The sequence below is a fragment of the Rhinolophus sinicus genome, linkage group LG05, assembly GCF_036562045.2.
Source record: "Rhinolophus sinicus isolate RSC01 linkage group LG05, ASM3656204v1, whole genome shotgun sequence".
Classification (NCBI taxonomy): domain Eukaryota; kingdom Metazoa; phylum Chordata; class Mammalia; order Chiroptera; family Rhinolophidae; genus Rhinolophus; species Rhinolophus sinicus.
The window spans coordinates 68822641-68840964 of record NC_133755.1 but is presented as its reverse complement, the minus strand read 5'-3'; the positions used below and the strand labels follow the sequence as shown (position 1 = coordinate 68840964).

The 18324-nt window shown below is 40.2% G+C and overlaps 1 protein-coding gene across 1 annotated transcript in view; it reads right to left on the bottom strand.

Moving 5' to 3' along the window:
• The window catches only part of SLC9A2 (solute carrier family 9 member A2), a 79337-nt gene that overhangs the window by 37778 nt on the left and 23235 nt on the right, over window positions 1-18324 (bottom strand). Inside the window, exons 2-3 of the mRNA XM_019753913.2 lie at window positions 13860-14323; window positions 7451-7701 (exon numbers count right to left, since the gene is read on the bottom strand). Of these exons, the coding sequence (XP_019609472.1) occupies window positions 7451-7701; window positions 13860-14323 (715 nt within the window). The remainder of the gene's footprint in view (window positions 1-7450; window positions 7702-13859; window positions 14324-18324) is intronic.

Here is an 18324-nt window from a genome sequence, read left to right as displayed (position 1 = left end):
GATTTTGGGTAAAAGCCAGAAGTCCCATGGCACCAGATCCGGTGAATAAGTGAGTGAGGACACACCGTAATGATTTTATTTGACAGAAATTGCCATACTAGAAGCAATGTGTGACATGAAGCCTTTCTGTTGTGATCAAAACATACGGTGAATGCTGCTGCTGAGTGCCATCAAATGGAAAGGCGGGGGTCTTCAATATAGGAAGTAGCGTGTGTGGATCCTTAGTAATAGTGTGTAACAAGTTTCAACTTGTTTGGTGCAGTCAGTTGAGTGTGAACTACAGTTGAGAGAAGGTGTGTTTTAAAGTGCACCATAAAATCATCCTCCATCATGACAATGCTCCGTGTCACACATCACTTCTGGTATACGGCAATTTCTGTCAAATAAAAACATTAAAACATTACGGTGTTTCCTCATCCATCTTATTCACTAATCTGGTACCATGCAACTTCTAGTTCTTCCCCAAAGTCAAAATGATTCAAGACATCAAAGCAGCCACAACAGCACAACTAAAGACACTCATGAGAGAGGACTTCCAGAACTGCTTCAGAAAGTGGCAAGAATGATGGGATAAGTGTGTTTGAAGTGAAGGGGAGTATTTTGAGGGGGATTAATGGCAATGTGTCTTTTACTGTAATAATTTTTTTGTTATTTAAACATTCACCATATTGTTTGATTACACCTGATAATTACATTTTGCCACCTGGTTTCCCTTCTCTTCTCTCAATGTTCATTGAGTGTAGGTTCTACGTATAGAGCCCATCTTCTCTTCCCGGGCCTAATAGCATATTTCTTTCACATCTTCACATATTTCTTTCCTACCCAAGTCTCTACCTAGGTATTTTCACCCTCTTCACAGACAGTCCTAGGGCATCCAGTGAGCCTGAGGCGATGACCTTCCAGCTTTTACCCCAGAGTACTATTAAAATATTATAAGTTTTATGTGGGATGGTGTAAAAAATTTTGAAAGCACTCCATTCATGTATCCACTTTAAAATGTTTATATAATTGTATCATCTCTCTGCTTAAACCTTCCAAAGGCTCCCTATTGCTTACAGAACAAAACAGGTCAAGACTGAGCATCCACCTTTCTCACCACCCTAGAGTTCCGTTCCTGGAATGTGTTAGAGCATTTCACCTTGGAGCCTTTGGCTACACTCTTCCTTCTGCCCAGAATTCCCTTCTCTTTAATCATTGAGACTTGAACTCCACCATCACCAGTCCCACCCCCACCATAGTCAACTATGAAGGACTGAGCATTGCCTGATATCTTGTAGACAACACAGATTGGCAGGGCTGTCTTACTCAAAATGAGTTTAAATTCACTGCCTCTGAGGAAGACAAAGCTGAGAGAGAGAGAGAGAGAGAGAGAGAGAGAGAGGGAGGGAGGGAGGGAGGGAGGGAGGAAGGAAGGAAGGAAGGAAGGAAGGAAAAGGAAGGGTCCTGGTGACACAGTTGTCCCTGGTCCCATCACCCCAAGGTCAAATCTACACCTGTCCTCATCAATAATTTGTTTATATGAGCCAATACATGTGATTTAATTTGAGTTTTCCTTACTAACCAATAATCTGGTTTGATCTGGTTTGAGCCCAAGAGACTCAAGTTACCTCAAATAACTGGTGATTAACAGTGAGGACACACGTGGGAAGACAGAATCTTGGCCACTTGGACAGGTCCCTGGAAACACTGAAAAAGTGAGACCTCATATTTGATTGAGGTAAGGGAAAAGTGGCAAGAAAGAGAGACTACGCTAAGAGGAACACGACAGCATCTAGAGGTACTCCTCAGACTCTCCTGGTCAAGGAAACCAACACAGAAGTCTCTGGGTTCGTGCCAGACTAATTTCCTCCCCTACATGGAGAACTGCTGAGACATACACTGAGGTTTGTTAAATCAAGGTGAAGGGTAACAGGTTTCCCTTAGGGCACCTATCCTGTTCTTTGAAAAGCAAACCTTGACCCCTATAGCTGAATTCCCTGCTCCAATGCCCTCATAAAGGGAATGGAAATTTCACTTTAGCCACATGTCCAAAGGTGTCATACTCAGACATACCGGCTGGGTGATATCTGCACACTTCGTTTCAGTATCAATTTTCTGAAAACTTTTCATTAAAACAGAAACGGTAATTATTTCTCAGCAATTGTACAATATTTACATTTCTGATTTATAATTGTGTTTTACATTTTTGGCCTACACATTACAAGACAATCATTTTAGCCTTACCATTGCAAGTCACTTACACCTGAGAGTCTGAAAGAGGAAAATGCCACTTTAAATGGTTAGCTCTGGACCAAGTGTAATGTAATGAGGATGTGACCATCACATCAAATTATTTTCTACAATATACTTGAGACACAGGCCAGCAATGATATAATCGTTTTTTAGATAAGCACAAAGAATAGTCCAAAAAAACAGTCAAAAGAGCAAACTGATGGTAGGACCAGTATTACCCAATTATGAAAAAATCTCTCGTTTTCAAATAGATCTTGGGGAATCAGTTCTTAATTCCTGAGCAAACTGTTAAAGTTTCGTGTAGCTTAAATTTGGCAGGCAAACACCAGATATTTTCCTGTCTAGGAATCTCCAGCCCGCCGCTAAAATCTACTCTATTACCTACACTAACAGAGAAGAGAAGTAGCATAGATTAGTCCTGAGAACAAGAAAAACAGTCTCAGTATTCTGTCTTTCAGTTAAATGTCATTCTCAGAATGTAACGAACTGATTTTCATCAGGTGGTCAAATATAGCACTTATTGGCTTTATTATGCATTGTGTCACTTCTTCCCAGAAAATTAACTTTTCGGTTTGTGTTTCACGTAAAGTAAAATTATTGTTCCTTTAGTACCACCTCATAAACACAGGGAGAGACTCAGAAACATGTGTGAGGAGATGAAGGACTGAGTAGCTTTAAAAGTCTATCCCTAATCATCTTCAACAATGAAATATTTAATTTTACGTAGGGTCTTTGTTTTGTTTTGTTTTTTGCCTCCATCAAAAATCAAGTATCTTTTGAGACTACCTAGAATAGAGCTGCATAGAAATAACACACCTAAGAAGCCACCACAAACCTTTGGTGTAGAGGGCCCCAAATTATATCATTTTACGCATTTGCTCTTAAAAAGAAGTCCATGAAATGTATTTCACAAAATGAAACATGCTATGGCAGCATTTATTATGATAGCTATTTTTAATTTTCATACTTTGTTTTTAAGAACTACTATGAAATACCCCATATGCTGTTTCCTGCATTCTTAACATACCCTAAAATACCTAATTACAAACTGTGTAACTGAATTATATGACTCATGTAATTGAGAATTCACAGGCTATATAAATTATATTTTCCCTACAGACCATAATATATAAGCTCTATTGATCTTCAGTCAGTCTGCAGTGTAAATACAGACAAAATCCGAGATTAAAATAATGTTTTTAATGTTGTTTTACCTCTAAGAAGACAAAGCAAGAAAATATATTATTTTGAACATTAAACATTGTGTAAGTGCAATTTCACTTTGTGAAAAATAAATACCCAAACCCACAGAATCTGTTTTAAAGGACTTTGCTCATTCCTACAGTAGTGACAACTTCTCCTCAGGGAGAGTCCCCACCCTCAGCTAGGTTTTCAAGATGATTATATCAAGACCCCTAAATGTGGGCATTGGGGTAATATTTCTCCTTTTCTCACAGTGGTTTTAGTTGGACTTCTTAATAATCACAAGTCACCTCAGAAGAAACCACCACCCTCTCTCCCTTTATTCCTCCCTTGCTTTCTGACCTTCCTTACTCTCAAACAAATGTTCTTTAGAAACAACATGGGTGATTGGGTAAAAAAAAAAAAAAAAGTGGTATATACACAATGGAATACTCTTGTGCCATAAGAAAAGATGAAATAGTACCATTTGTGACAACATGGATAAATCCAGAGTTATGCTATGCGAAATAAGTCAGAAAATGTCAAGAATAATATTACTTCTCTCATATGTGGGATATAAAACTGAAAGCAACAATGGAACAAGACAAACAAAGAAACAAACAAAAACTCATAGACACAGACAACAGTTTAATGGTTACCAGAGGGTAAGGGGGGAAGACGGTAGCAGATGAGGGTAAAGGGGATCAAATATATGGTGATGGGAGGAGAACTGACTCTGCGTGGTGAACACAAAATGTGAAATATAGATGATGTATTATAGAATTGTACACTTGAAACCTATGTAATTTTACTAACCATTGTCACCACAATAAATCTAATTTAAAAAAAAAGGAAAAAGAAAGAGCATGATTACTATCAATGGAGAGAATAACCTCACTTAACGTGTGGAATCTCAAAAAACCAAAGTCACAGAAACAGAGAGTAGACTGTTTGCTAGGGTAGGTGGTTGCTAGGGGCAGTGGGTGGAGAGTGTGAGGGAAATGGGTGACAGAGGTCAAAGGGTAGGAAATTCTAATTATAAGATGAATTAGCTGTGGGATCTAATGTACAGCATGGTGACTATAGTTAACAATACTGTATTGTATACTTGAAAGTTGCTAAGAGAGTAAATCTTAAAACTTCTCACCACCACACACACACACACACACACACACACACACACAAAGGTAACTATGCGAGGTGATGGATGTGTTAACTACCCTTATTATAGTAATCATTTTGAGATATATGCATTTATGTATATATATATATATATATATATATATATGTATATATGTAGATATATATATGTGTGTGTATATATATATATATATTATATATATATATATATAATATTGTGCACCTTAGATTTACATGTTATATTTCAATTGTAGCTCAATAAATCTTGAAAAAAGTTTATAATTTCAAATTTCCTCCTACCATTTACCCTGCAATTTAGGAAAAACTATAAAAAAGAAAGGCAATCAGCAGAGGAAGGGACAAGGAGAGATGGATGGAAAAAGGTAGGGGAGGGAGAGAGGGACAGCAGGCAAAACTCAGGCAGAACAAGTTTCACAACTCCACATTTTATAGATTCTGAGAAAGGCACATTAACCTTTCTGTGAGCTCACCAGCCGCCTAACCTCTCGGCCTACTTTCCTTTCTATGTGGCTGCCCATTTCTCTTAAGCAAACAAGGGAAATTATTGAGCATGCTCAGTATAGCACGTCACATGCTTTCACTCCCATTAACCTTAAAATGTGTTTGTAAATTGCAAAAGAAAGTGCGATAGCATGAAGTATGATAGGAATTTCTAAACCCAGTACAATGCGGGTTTAACGTGGAAAAAAAAACTAGTTCTATAAAAGTGGTGCATATGAACATACAATTTTAATTGTATCATTATACTGGATTCCTTGGGTCAACATCCTGAGGTAAGTACAGTAATTACAACAGGAAAGTGCACAAAATGCCCTTTCAAGGGGAGATACGCACATCTATGATGTACTCCATACAGAAGCATCATACATGGTTGAGGTTTGAATAGTATACTAATTACTCCACATTAGAAAACAGGCTGTTACTTCTCAGAACAAATGCACTCCCACACTAGTCTGTCCTTTCGTTTACTATCATGGTTAATGAGCATGCATGGAAATCTAGACCCCCAACATGTTTAAATCTCCTATAACACCTTATTTAAGGTTAGTTTATTATTTTAGTGCACTGTGTGCAATGACAGCAGTAGTTTAAATGTAATAAGGGACTTTTCTGTACACTGCGTTATAAAATAAATGTTCAGTTTGAAGTTGGAAACAAAGGGGATATTTTTCATCCACCAACAAGCCAAAGCAGGGAATTAATTACCTGTTCTATTTACCCTACTTGTCCCAGGTTTCCTAATTCCCAGAGTAGATAAACCCCTGAGCCTGTCTTCACAGGAGGTCAGGACACAAGCCTAGCAACCTCTGCAGACTCTGGGCCTCACCGGCCCAGTGAGGGCCCATCTCTAAGCAGAGATGGACCAGGACCCCAACCCCATCCAACACTCCAAATGACCTCCATACTCTGATTCTTCCCAAACCAATGTCTGCCCTTGAACATAAGGCAAATCGACAAAGATATTTAGATAACTATGTGGGTGTTCTAGAACATTTACATATGCACATGGTGAAAATACAGCCAAGGTTCTTACACAGATTGTTGCTAGATTGCTGCTGGAAACCTAGACACAAAGTCCCACCCCCATAATCCTTTCAGAGACCTTGTAACTAGCTGGTCATACATTTTCAATGACACTGGTGAAAGAACAGTGAGGAAACTGGAAGTCAGACAAATGATATGAATAGCATCCAGGAAGATGCAGAACATTTCATTACTGGGTCAAACTGGATTAATATGTTGCTTTATTTAGGTTCTCTGTGAAATAAAACCACCCAACCTTTTCACTCATGGCTTTCATTACAATGGGTTCCACTCTCCTTGTGGAGACGCACTTGACTTCCTCCTCCAACCTTATCTGCTTCTGATACAAAAGTGGTGATGGGAGGAGGAAAACAAAACATTCCTTAATCAAAGCATCAGCTAAATCAGACTACCACAGAAAACGTCAAAAACCGGACTTATGTTTACAACAGCAAAACTCTAAATATGTATAACAGGTCCTACCTAGCATAGAGACTAGCATATGTTAAACTTCAAGTAAATATTTGTTAAAATAAAACCTTTTAAAAGCATTCCATTATTAAGTATTGCTCACTGACTCTATCCAGAGTGTGACAATACAATAACAGGCATGTTTTGGGGTGCTACCAAAACATTCAGACCCAGTAAGTAGCCTCCGTCAAAGTGACCCTCCAACAGCTAACATTAGACCCAAACATTACCACTTGTGAAACTTTGAATCAGTTAGTGAATGATCCACTAATGTTAATAAAGAAATAATTTCCTGCTTTATACATTTCCTGGTTTATAATCATGCCTCTTTATTTTAAAAGCTAAACTAAAATGACATGACTATGTACCTTATCCATTGATTGTTGCTATGAATGACATTACACTATTATTTCAAATTAAGTCGATCACACAGAACGAAGGTTTTCTACTACTCAGGTTATTCAAATGAATATACATAAGCAATTCCAGAATTCCAAATACAGTTTGGGTTATGCAATCTTGTTGGAAGAAATTTACAGCCCCCCACATGGACAACACTGAATGGGCATCAGACTCAGAAAATTCGTGGTGTCTGGCAATCAACCCCAACAGTGTGTTGTCATGTTTTATATGAGACCTAAAAGATAACTTTTTAAGTAGTTTTTCATATTAGCACCAGATCACTTTAGTAAAAATTTGGTCGATACACACTTTCATTTCTTTGAAACAAAGAGTAAGAAAAATCTATTTTCAATTGTTCTTAGAAGAATTTAAGAAAACATACTCTTTCATATAACTTACTTAACATTAACAGCTTAGAATACATGAATTCAATGAAATGTCATCAGTAAGTGCTTTTCACAAAGAATTAAATACTTACGCCATGATACCTGAGAGGTGAAACATTTCGGCTGTGATATATGACAAGTAACTGTACAGGAAGACAAACAGGGGCTCGATCACCCGGATGTTATGCGTGAACCGAGTAGTAAATGCTGCTATAAATCCCAGAAAGATGCCAATCAAAACACCACCAAGCCCCACAACAAAGAAGTTGGCGATCCCAGCAAACACGTCAATAGTCTCAATGGTTTTCATCTGGCAGAAAGACTTGAACAAGTTGTACAGGACCTGGGGGAGAAAGAGAACGCGGTGTCAAGACCCCTTCCAAATTCCCCAGCATCCCTGTGGCCACAGAACAATCTACCCAACCTTCTCAAAAGGACATGTCTTCTGTGTGCCAAAGTGGATGATCAATGGCAATTTTAATATTATATTTGATAGCTTTAAACACAAAAAGCTTTGATAAAAGTGTGTGGTCAGGAAAACTACTGCTAAAGTGAGGGAGAGGAAACTTCAAAATTATTATACAACTTACTCCAAAAACATTTTTTAGGTACCATCTAGAAGATTATTTTAAAAACACCTGGTTGCCATCCAACATGCCCTGCTTGTAGTACTGAGGCTCGTCAGTGCTGCTGTGAATTTAGTTACCTTTCCAGGCCCTTTTGTGGGGTCACCCCATGGAAGGCCCTGCCCATCAGTCCAGGTGCCCTCTGAAGAGCTCCGGGTCACTGAGGGCCTCACTCCTAACCCCTCCTCCTTGCCCTGCCCACACATATGAATACCTGGTGTAACATGAGACTCAAAGGAATTTTCTCAAAGCAGAGGCAGTAATGTGTGTGTGTGTGTGTGTGTGTGTGTGTGTTATAAGTTCATACATATTTTGTGCCTCTGAAATGATAAGACTACAATGTTACTGGGTTACTGAAAAACCTACGCGGTCTTTACATAGTCTTAGTTTAATTAAGGCTTCAAAAGCGCTAGGCACTTCACATCTGCTGGGCAGTATGCTTTCATACATGTTTCTGAGGACCATGGAGCCAACTGGGATGGGATGTGATGGCTTACACTCTACCGCTTTGCCCCCTCAAACCAGCAAGTAAAATACAGGCCCTGCTTCTTTCCATCGTCATATGTACAGCCGGGGATCTCCAGGCAAGCTGCCTGATAGGACATTGCAGACACAGGCCTTTCAGTATGGGCTGTGCTATGCCCTTGTTTGGGTTGGGACAAACTCAAATTGAACCCATTTGTCCCACAAAATAGCAGAGGCAATACCAGAGCCCACGGCTCCTGACCTTCTGGGTAAGTCTTTCAAGGTTCAGCCATGGGACAGTGAGTCAGAAGCTCCCTGCTAACCGGTGTGTCCTGGCAAAAAGCCATTTCACTCTTTCCTGCCTCACCAATGGGCCTTTAGAGCTAACACATGGCAGGTTTTGTGTAATTATTTCTTCTTTTCTACTGGATCATAAACTCCTGTGTCAAGGATCATACCTTATTGTAATTTACTTTTTCCATGTTGCCTAGTCGATAACAATAAAAGTTCATTCGTGTTGAAAAAACAAACAAACAGGAAAAAAACAGTGGATTATTACTTAGGAAGCAGTGGGCTTTTCCTCTCTCCCCCTGGTTGGTGTGACACACCTGAGCATTGGGTATCGTACCACCAACAAATGACTTGAGGAAAAGAAGGAAAAAGCAACTCACTCGCCTGAGGACTTAAATAGCTTGAAGGTGTCATCATTTGCCAGAAAAGAAACTGGCTTCAAGCAGTAGCCACTTCCAACTTTCAGCCACCGGCCTCGTGCACACATCATACGGATTTCACCAGCATTAACACGCCACAACTGCTTCCTGAGAGAGGATCAGACATGTACTGTATACACTCCTTGCCTCCAAGCAACCAAGGCCAAGAGGTGATAGTCACCTGCTGCCTGAGGAGAGAGACGGATTTCCAGGCCAGCCATGGCTGCATAGACAACTTCCCCCAGCCTCTCGGGCACTGCAGTTCTGTCACCTCCCTCCCTGCCTCCAGCCTGCAGCAGCAAATCACATCTCTCCTTTGCCCTCATGGCCCTTCCAGCTACGAAAGACTCACTTCCTTTAAATACTGCTATTGCATTTTCCACTCTCAAGTTTAAAATGTTCGACTGCCTGGCTTCAGGAAGGCTCAACACACCTGGCACACTTCCTTTTTTAAACTGCTTTCCAACACCCGTCCGTCTGGAAGAGGGTCTCATTACTGGCTCCACAAAACGTACCGTGTTTATTCATCGCTGCCTCTGGTTTCCTTCCTGTGGTTTCTCCAGGTAGAAACCCAGTTCCTAAATCCAGGGAGACCCAGCTGAAGCTGCTCTTCCTCTCAAGAGCCTGCCTAGATTCCTACAGCCCTTGCAAAGTGTCCTTTCCTCTGCCTCCTGTAACACAGATGGCCCCCCAAAACCATTTGGCGTTTGGCAATATGCCATCTTGTGCTGTAGGTGCTGCCTCTTGAATACCTACCTCACTTCCCCCCAAATTAGAAAATCTTTGTGCACAGAACTCACGTCTCCTCCTCCTCGCTCTCATCTCCCCACCCCCACCCCACCCAGCCCTCTGATGAGGCCCCCAAAGGACACTCAGGTACTCATGCCTAAGGGACAACTGGCATACTGCCATCATCTTTCCAGAGCCATCCTCCTGGCAACTCAACGGAGCAAGTGTATCACAGGCACAGTCTGTTTCTCACATCCCGGTAGGTTCTGCAGAGAGCAATGCTGCGGCCCAGCAGGCACTTTACACTCGGCTTACTGGTCAGAAGTTCCAGCTTGATCATTCTTCAGCCTCCGATGCCAGGGCACTGCTACGAGGACATAGCTTAGGTCGAGACGTTACCTTGACAACCCCAAAGCTTTCCATAACCTCCCACCTGTTTTACACTGAACTTGATACCTAGTGATCAACACACGATAAAATTCTTTTAGTTACAACTGGCCATAACCCAGTTACTTCATTCCAGTTAAATCCTTTAATTTTACCGCAAGGGGATCTATATAGAAAAGGGCTTTTGGAGTTGTAATTTATATCTGTTTATGTAAATGTGTTATGTATGTGGGCTGCAATTATGTCTCTAGTCGGTCGGTGCAAAGTTGGCCTCCACTTGACAACTGTATTTTTAGAAGACTGAAATGTCAGGGATACTGCTTGTGTGCTAAATTCTGCAATGGGCTAATTTCTGTGACAGCTGAATCCTTTCAACTCTTTCTACTCATTATTGTTACTTTTAATACACTTACATATATTAAAATCAGAAATGATCTATTTTGAACTTTGATTGAAATGCACAATATTAGGAATAGAGACGGTGGAAATGTAATGGCTGTGTGCGATGTCACAGGGGTAGTGGATGGGGAGGGGGTTATCACTGTGTGAGGGATGTAAATGGTAAATGTTTATTACATTGTTTTGTATACCTGAAATAAATAAATAAATAAATAAATAAATAAATAAATAAGGAAATGCACAATGAAACCAGTGAAATCACGTAACACAGGATGCGAACAATACCGCGTTCTTTATCAGAATAGCTCTGTTCCAGAAGAAGAGTTTACAGGTCAGTTTTTCTGATGTGAAACATAAAGAATAATCACTTTGGGGTATGGGATTTTAAATCTATTCTGCTATTTGCAAGAGCAAAATTAATTAACAAGTGGTCCAGCTTCCTTAAGTGAAATTCCACTGCATAGCACGTAATGACCAGGCTCTTAGGGCATATCCCTAGCCCCTTTCCACAGAGCCCGCGCTCCTTAACCAACCCTAGTTACGGTAGACTGGGGAAACTATTTGAGTGTTCTTGGATATTGCCTTAGAATATTCAATGGTTGCTTTAACATGTTCTAGAAATCATATTGGAAGTTACCATGTGAGCGTTAAGTCATTTGATTACATACCATGGAAAACACAGGACTTCTCAGATAACTGAGAACCTAAACAGTCTTTGCCTAACAAGGGAAATTTTTTTCAAGTTTTCCTAAAATACTCACTATAAAGGAAAGCACAAAAATCCTATTTAAAAAGCTCACTTTTATTTTCAACGGTCATTTCTCCAGTTAATTGCAATCGACTACGGCCCTAGACAATAACACAAAGAGTTTGCCTGCAATTCATACATTATAAATTTCTCTTTGCTTTGAGACATTTTGTGATAGGTTTTCTACCCTTCAACTCTTATAGCTCAATATTGAATTTATCATGATTTGGGGAAGGAGTTATTTGCACTTACGCTCCAGACCACATTTTTAACATTGGTTCTCTCTGTTAATCTTTACCATTCTCGTTGCAACTCATATGTAGTGACTCATCATTTTCACTATATGAAGTGTGGTCCATATAACTCTGCTAGAGATAAGATTAGGTGAATGAGTACAAAAATCTTCCGTAAAACATCTCCACCTCTATACCTTCAAGGGTACCTGAGTAGGGGGCAAAATTATAATTTTTATACCATTTTTTAAATTATTCCTGGTCAGATCAGTCCACTATTCAGCCAATTCAGTTAAAGAAACTTCTGGTGGTTTATACTTCAGCATTAGGTAGGCAAACTACTTGGCATGTCCCGTTATCTTGTGGATCTGGCTTTAAGCGTCCATGGGTTTTCAGCCCAGCCCAGTGTACATAACCTACCAGGAAGACTCTTTCACATGAAAACGTAACAGTCATTCTGACTCACAGGCTTTGGTCTTGTAACAAGGGCTTCCATACCTAAGAGCAGCCATGCCCTTTCTCTGCCCTTGCCCTCCTTACTGTATCAGAATAGCAGACCCTCAGATTGGCCCAAGGCCCTCTCTGGGCTAGCCCTTCCTTTTCTGTCCATAAAATCACATTTGATGGCTTTGTGCCTCTTGACAGGAAGCACAAGACCGGCCTCTGGAAAGCCTGAGGCCTTGGCACACTTTAAAAACTAATTTAGCCAGATGGTTTCCTGAGACATGATTCTTGACAAACTCAAGAATGGACCACTGAGATGTCTGAATGAGAAATCTTACAAGAAAAGAGAAAACAATGTAAAGGCATGGAGTAGCATTCTGAAACTGACATGACTGGTATACTGTTCTAGAAGGAAAGCAGCAAGGTATTACGATTTCTTTGTAAAGTTTCCTTGATACTAAATAGATCTAAGAATGCCACATTGAAATTTCCACAATCTCCCTCAACAAGAGTAAAATGTATATACCAGACATAAGTCACAATATAAAACTTGATACCTTCAGAAATTAGAGTGTTGAAATATCTTCATTGTTATGGCAGTTTCCCAGTTAAAATTTAAGATGGGTGAGTTAATGACTAATCACTGTTAATGAATAATGGAATAAATAAGGTAGATTTTGTTACTTGAGTTAATTCAGCCTTCTTAAAATAGCTGTCTTAGCCGCTACTCTAAAAAATGGGATTTCCTTATCAATACATTATTTTCTACATAATGATATCCACAGACATTATGGATGATTTTCTTATTGCTCTCAATTTTCTTCTTTGCAAAATGGGAAGAATACCTATTTCATAGGTTGTCATGAAGACCCGAGCACAAACTAAGCATTCACAAGAGGTTAATGGCTATCACTGCCATCACCATTACTACTACAAAATCATGACTACCATGAAACAGCGTCACCAATGCTCCCTAACTGCGTAATGAATGAAGGGTCACCCCAGTGTTTCACTGGTGGGGGAGCTCTCTGCTTGCAAGGCGTCCTCATCCTTTCTCTCCACACCTTGCCTGAGCTCAGAAGGTGGGGTGGAGGTAAATTCTGATAACATTAAGATCATAATAGCATCTGCCTCTAATTACGTATCAGTTAATAAGAATTCAAAATAATTTTCACGTTCTGAATAAATACACACTTATGGGAAAATGGTGAGGACTAGAAAAATGCTGGCTGAGTAGTAACAGAAAGTGAGCTGTGTGATGAAAAATTTGCCTACGATAATGAAATAAGAAATAAAGCATCCCCAGAGAGAGAATGGCACTTAGTAGGTATTATCTTTTCGCTTGTATTATACTCATTATATACTGATAGCATTACTCCACAAAGAATTCTGGGAACTGAAGTCCTTTAAATTCTGATCAAAACCCATCACTTTTGAAAATGCTAAAATGAGAAATCTCAGAGATATTCGAGTCACAATCACTGTTACGCTCCTCTGGCAATAGCAGTCTTGCAAGCAAGGACCAGTGACACAGTTTGCATGACCCAGTGAAAAATGCAAACGAGGGGCCCACTGTATAATAATCAATAAATATTAAACGATACGTAAAACTTTACTTAGAATTTGAAGATAGCAACAACACAGCATTAAATCCAATGAGAGGCCCTTCTACACACAAAGCTGTCTCTGACAGAATGCCGGTGCAGGTTGGTGGGGGGCCCCCACTTGTTGGAGTGACGTACTGTCAACAAGTTACTCACCACTGTCACTGCATCGTTCAGCAGGGACTCTCCAAAGACCAGGATGTAGAGTTGCTCATTGACGTGAATGTTCTCAAAGACAGCCAGCACAGCCACGGGGTCCACCGCTGAGATTAAGCTGCCGAAGAGCAGATTCTGGAGCAAAGTGATATCACTCAGGCCAAAGGCTTCAATCTGGCAGATACCAAACAGGGACACCCCAATGCCAATGGAATTCCAAAGTGTCCCGACCACAGCATACCAGAAAATGGTACCGATGTTCTCAAAGAATGGGCGCGTGGGCATGAAATAGCCCGCATCAAGTACAATGGGTGGGAGGAGATATAAAAAAAACACGTCCGTCTTCATTGCAGGGGGAGACTTTTCATCGACTCCAAAAATAATCCCACCTAGTAGAAGTCCAACCATTATAAGAAGGCAGCTCTCGGGCACTATTGTGGGCAATTTGTGATAGAGATGGAAGCCTGTTCAGGAAAAAATAAAAATGCAAAACGCGTTATGCAGGAATTACAGAGAAGACAAACTGGTCCTGTTTGACAGGACCAATTGACAGGACCAATTGGTTCTATTTCAAAATCTCCCAGGTCAGCATAATTGGCTATAGATTGGCTTTACCGTCTTTGAAGTTAAAGTCTGATGATCTCCTTAAAACTATTCACAAAGTACATTCAGGTACAAACTTAAATTTGAATCAGAAGCAGATTGCTAAGGTACACAATATGTATACAGTATAGATTTTTTCTAAATCCCAATCACATTTTCTTAAATAAGACAATGCAATTTTATATTTGAAGCAATATCGTGATTCCCAATACATTTTCAGATGTAATATCTCATGTCATCCTCATAAAAACCCTAAGGGCTAAGCAAGGCAGATTATTTTCATACACACACTTTTTTAATTTCACTGAAAATGGAGGCTCAAAAAGATACAAGTCTCGCCAAGGTGGCCAGATCACATGTCAGTTTTTGGATTACTGCTGTCACCTCTGGTATTGAGAAGAGTTTGTGACTTATTTAAATATGTCTGATTTCAGATTCTTTCACTTGGAATGTTGAAAATGTTTAATTTTTCAGATGGCTGCTCCTTCAGAGGCAACCAAATCAACTGATCAAAGAGACTTCAGTTAACTACATGAAGCATATAAACTCGCCACGACCTCCAGTCTCTGAGTTTCCAATGAAGGCAAAGGGACAGGTGTGTTTAGGACTTACTCCAACACAAGGTACCAGGAGATAAAGCCCCAATCAAGGGCTACGAGAACAGAGCAGGAGGAAATCTGCTGAGCACATCTATGGAGGTGGCAGCATCTGGCAAGGATGAAGAACAGACCAGGAACTGAACTCACAGAGACAACATGAAGAGTCTCTTAAGAAATGAAAAAATACAGGAAGATATCAGGAAGTGAAGAAATGGAGGAAGATACCTATCTCCTAATTCGTGGTGGGGCCCACTGTGGCTTTAATGCAGAGACCACACGAGGGAGTGGCCTGTAGCAGGAAAAGAGGACAGAAATATGGTTGCACCAGCACATGGGGCAACATGGCAAGGACCTTCACACACGAGGGTCACTTGACAAGGCTTAAGTGACAACAGCTCTTACTTGCAAGGCAACAGCACATCATACATTTTAGAACTAAAGTAGCATATGGAAATTATCTGAACTATAGGAAGATAAGAACAGAATAAGCCCTTAGCAACTTAAAATCACAGCGTTTTAATACGTAAGTAAATCCTTAGAAGCCTACAAACCACATACAATAGTCTGTGAACCCCAAAACACAATGCCATCATAATAATTGGAAGAGATTTAAAGAACTAATTTCTAAATAATTAAATGTTCATATTTATGTTGGGTATTCAAATCACCCCTCCAGCTTGGATTTTTTATCAGTCATATTGTAGCAGACGCCAATAATTGTTGGGGAATATATGTATTCAACTGGTTCAGCAGGTCTTTATCCATGATCTCGGGCCTGTTGACCTCTCTGTTAAACAGAGAAGTTAAAAGAAGTCCACTGAAAACTCACATCTTTGTAACCGCTCCTCATCTGATCCTTGCTTCTGCAAGCAACTTTCCATATACGATAAGGATGTGCCAACAGCAGCCTTCCTGGACCCCTAGGGTTCATGTGCAATCAGCTCCTTTCAGGAATGCAGGAATGAAGGCCCAATCTGTGTGCTGGGGGCCTTATCAGCTGCCATCTGATGACTGGCCCGAACTTTGGAGCCAGCCTGCCTCACTCTGTGGCTGTGGATGAGTTACTAACAGGCTAAGGACCGATTTGCTCATCTGTAAAATGGGGACAAACACACTCACCACATAAAGAACTATGACAATAACTGAGCTATGTATGGGCTGCCGAGCACGAATCACTGCGCCTACAACGTCACAAATGCCCCCAAACTTTGGTTTTCTTCTTGTCTTCTACATGAAAAAGCAGGAGAAAACAGTTTTAAAGAAATGCTCAGAAGCCAGGAACAGGATCGTTTGCAGGCACATTGGAAAGTAGGGGAGGCCTGTTTCTGGTGGCTCCTACTTTCTCTTTTTGTCTTTTTCCCCCCTTTTACTGCCACCCAGCCTCTGGTACCCCATGCTCTCATGTGGGGGTGCCATCTCTGGCTGTGTTGAAAGGAAATCCTTCTTCCTAAGAATGGAGGGTGGGAAATCAGGGTGATGGGAGAAAGGAAGAAACAGAGGCTGCTTTAAGGCATCACAGAGACAAACACCTGCCCTGATCTGGCCTCAGGACTGGTCCTGACCAGGAGCCCAGGCAAGCAGGACATGACCAAGGGGAAGCGAGTGAAATGCCACAACATACATGCAGGACGCAGACAGAATGGCCACTAGGACACATGGCTGAAAGACACGTGGAAGAAGAGAGGAAGGGAAAATCAGGTCGTGGCAAATAGCAGAAAAGAACGGCAACAAACCAAGGACATTTGTTTAAGAAATCATGTGTTTACGAGTATTTTGCAAAGGCTGCTCTCCTTTCTTTTAAACCATTTCCAATTGGTCTGAATGACTCTTGCTAGAAATTGCACAGCAGTTTGAATCTGCTCTATTCCTCCACGGACAAGAAGGGACTGAATGAAGGGCAGTCACAAGAGATCTTAGATCAGTGCTTTTTAGTGAACATAAGCAGAGACACTGAACTTTATAACATATTCTCCGCTGGCATAAAAGGTTTTGTGCGTAAGTGTCTATGCTTTTATGAAGGACGAACATCACATTTGTCAGCAAACTAAATAATTGGTCAAAACAAAACAAAACCAAAAGGCTTCTTAAATGTCATTGTTCGCAGAATAAAACAAGTAAATCAACAGTTACAAATGCATATGCATCTATGGCTGTCTCCAACCACCCCAACTACTTCTTGAAAAGGAAATGAACTTGAATACACAAAATTTGCCTTCCTAGAATCATTATCCTGCCTAATATTATAGAGAAACACATCAGTTATCGGGAAAAAAATCAAATGAAGTTTTTGATGATTTTTACAATGCTGACCATGAGCTACGCCAGGTACTACTCGTGGTTTAGTCTGGGGATGAGCTAACTTTTTTCTGTAAAGGGCCACATAGTAAGTATGTTCAACTTGCAGGCCGCGCTTCACTGTGGTTATAAAGAGTAGCCAGAGGTTAACACCTCAATGAATGAGCGTGGCCGCCTTCTAATGAAACTTTATTTATGGGCACAGAAACTAGAATATAATTTCATATGTCACAGAATATCACTTTTCTTTTAGATTTTGCTTAACCATTCACAAATGTTTTACAAACCATTCTCTACCCACAGGCCATGCAGAACCAGGCGGGGCCCATATTTGTCCCCAAGGCTGTGGCTCACCTACCCCTGGTTTAATTTGTTCTTTGTTATTTACTGCTACGTTCTATTTATACTGTTTAGAGCACTGTACTTGAATTATTCACTTTTGACTACTTGCACATAAAAGTCTGTTGAGAATGGGCACTTTAAATTTATTTTATTTTAATTGCAATCAAAATTCACTTTGTGGGAAGGGGAACAGGATTAGAGGTCTCTTGTACAAAATACATAGTTAAGACATTCCTCTCCTGGATAGAAACTATTTTAGTTTCTCTCTGCATATGTGTTGAAATGAACTGAGCTTAAAAATCTAAAGATCTATTGTATAACAAAGCACAATTCAATTAACTCACTACATTTTTTCTTGTTTTACTGAAAATAATCTCTGTCAAATTCTGGGAAGAAAGCAAAGTGAGAAACAACACAGGAAGCTTCCAGATAGCAGGATCCACGAAAGAGCAACAATGTAAAAATCTGCATCAGGGAAACTACCACAACCACCAACAAAAAACATGCAAAATGAGTCTCAAACAAAAAGTAAAGTAACAGTTCTAATTAACAAGTAGTGAGGGAACAGGAACATTAGTGGGGAGGAGTAGGGACAAAACCCTCAGGAGAGAGAGCGCTATCTCTAG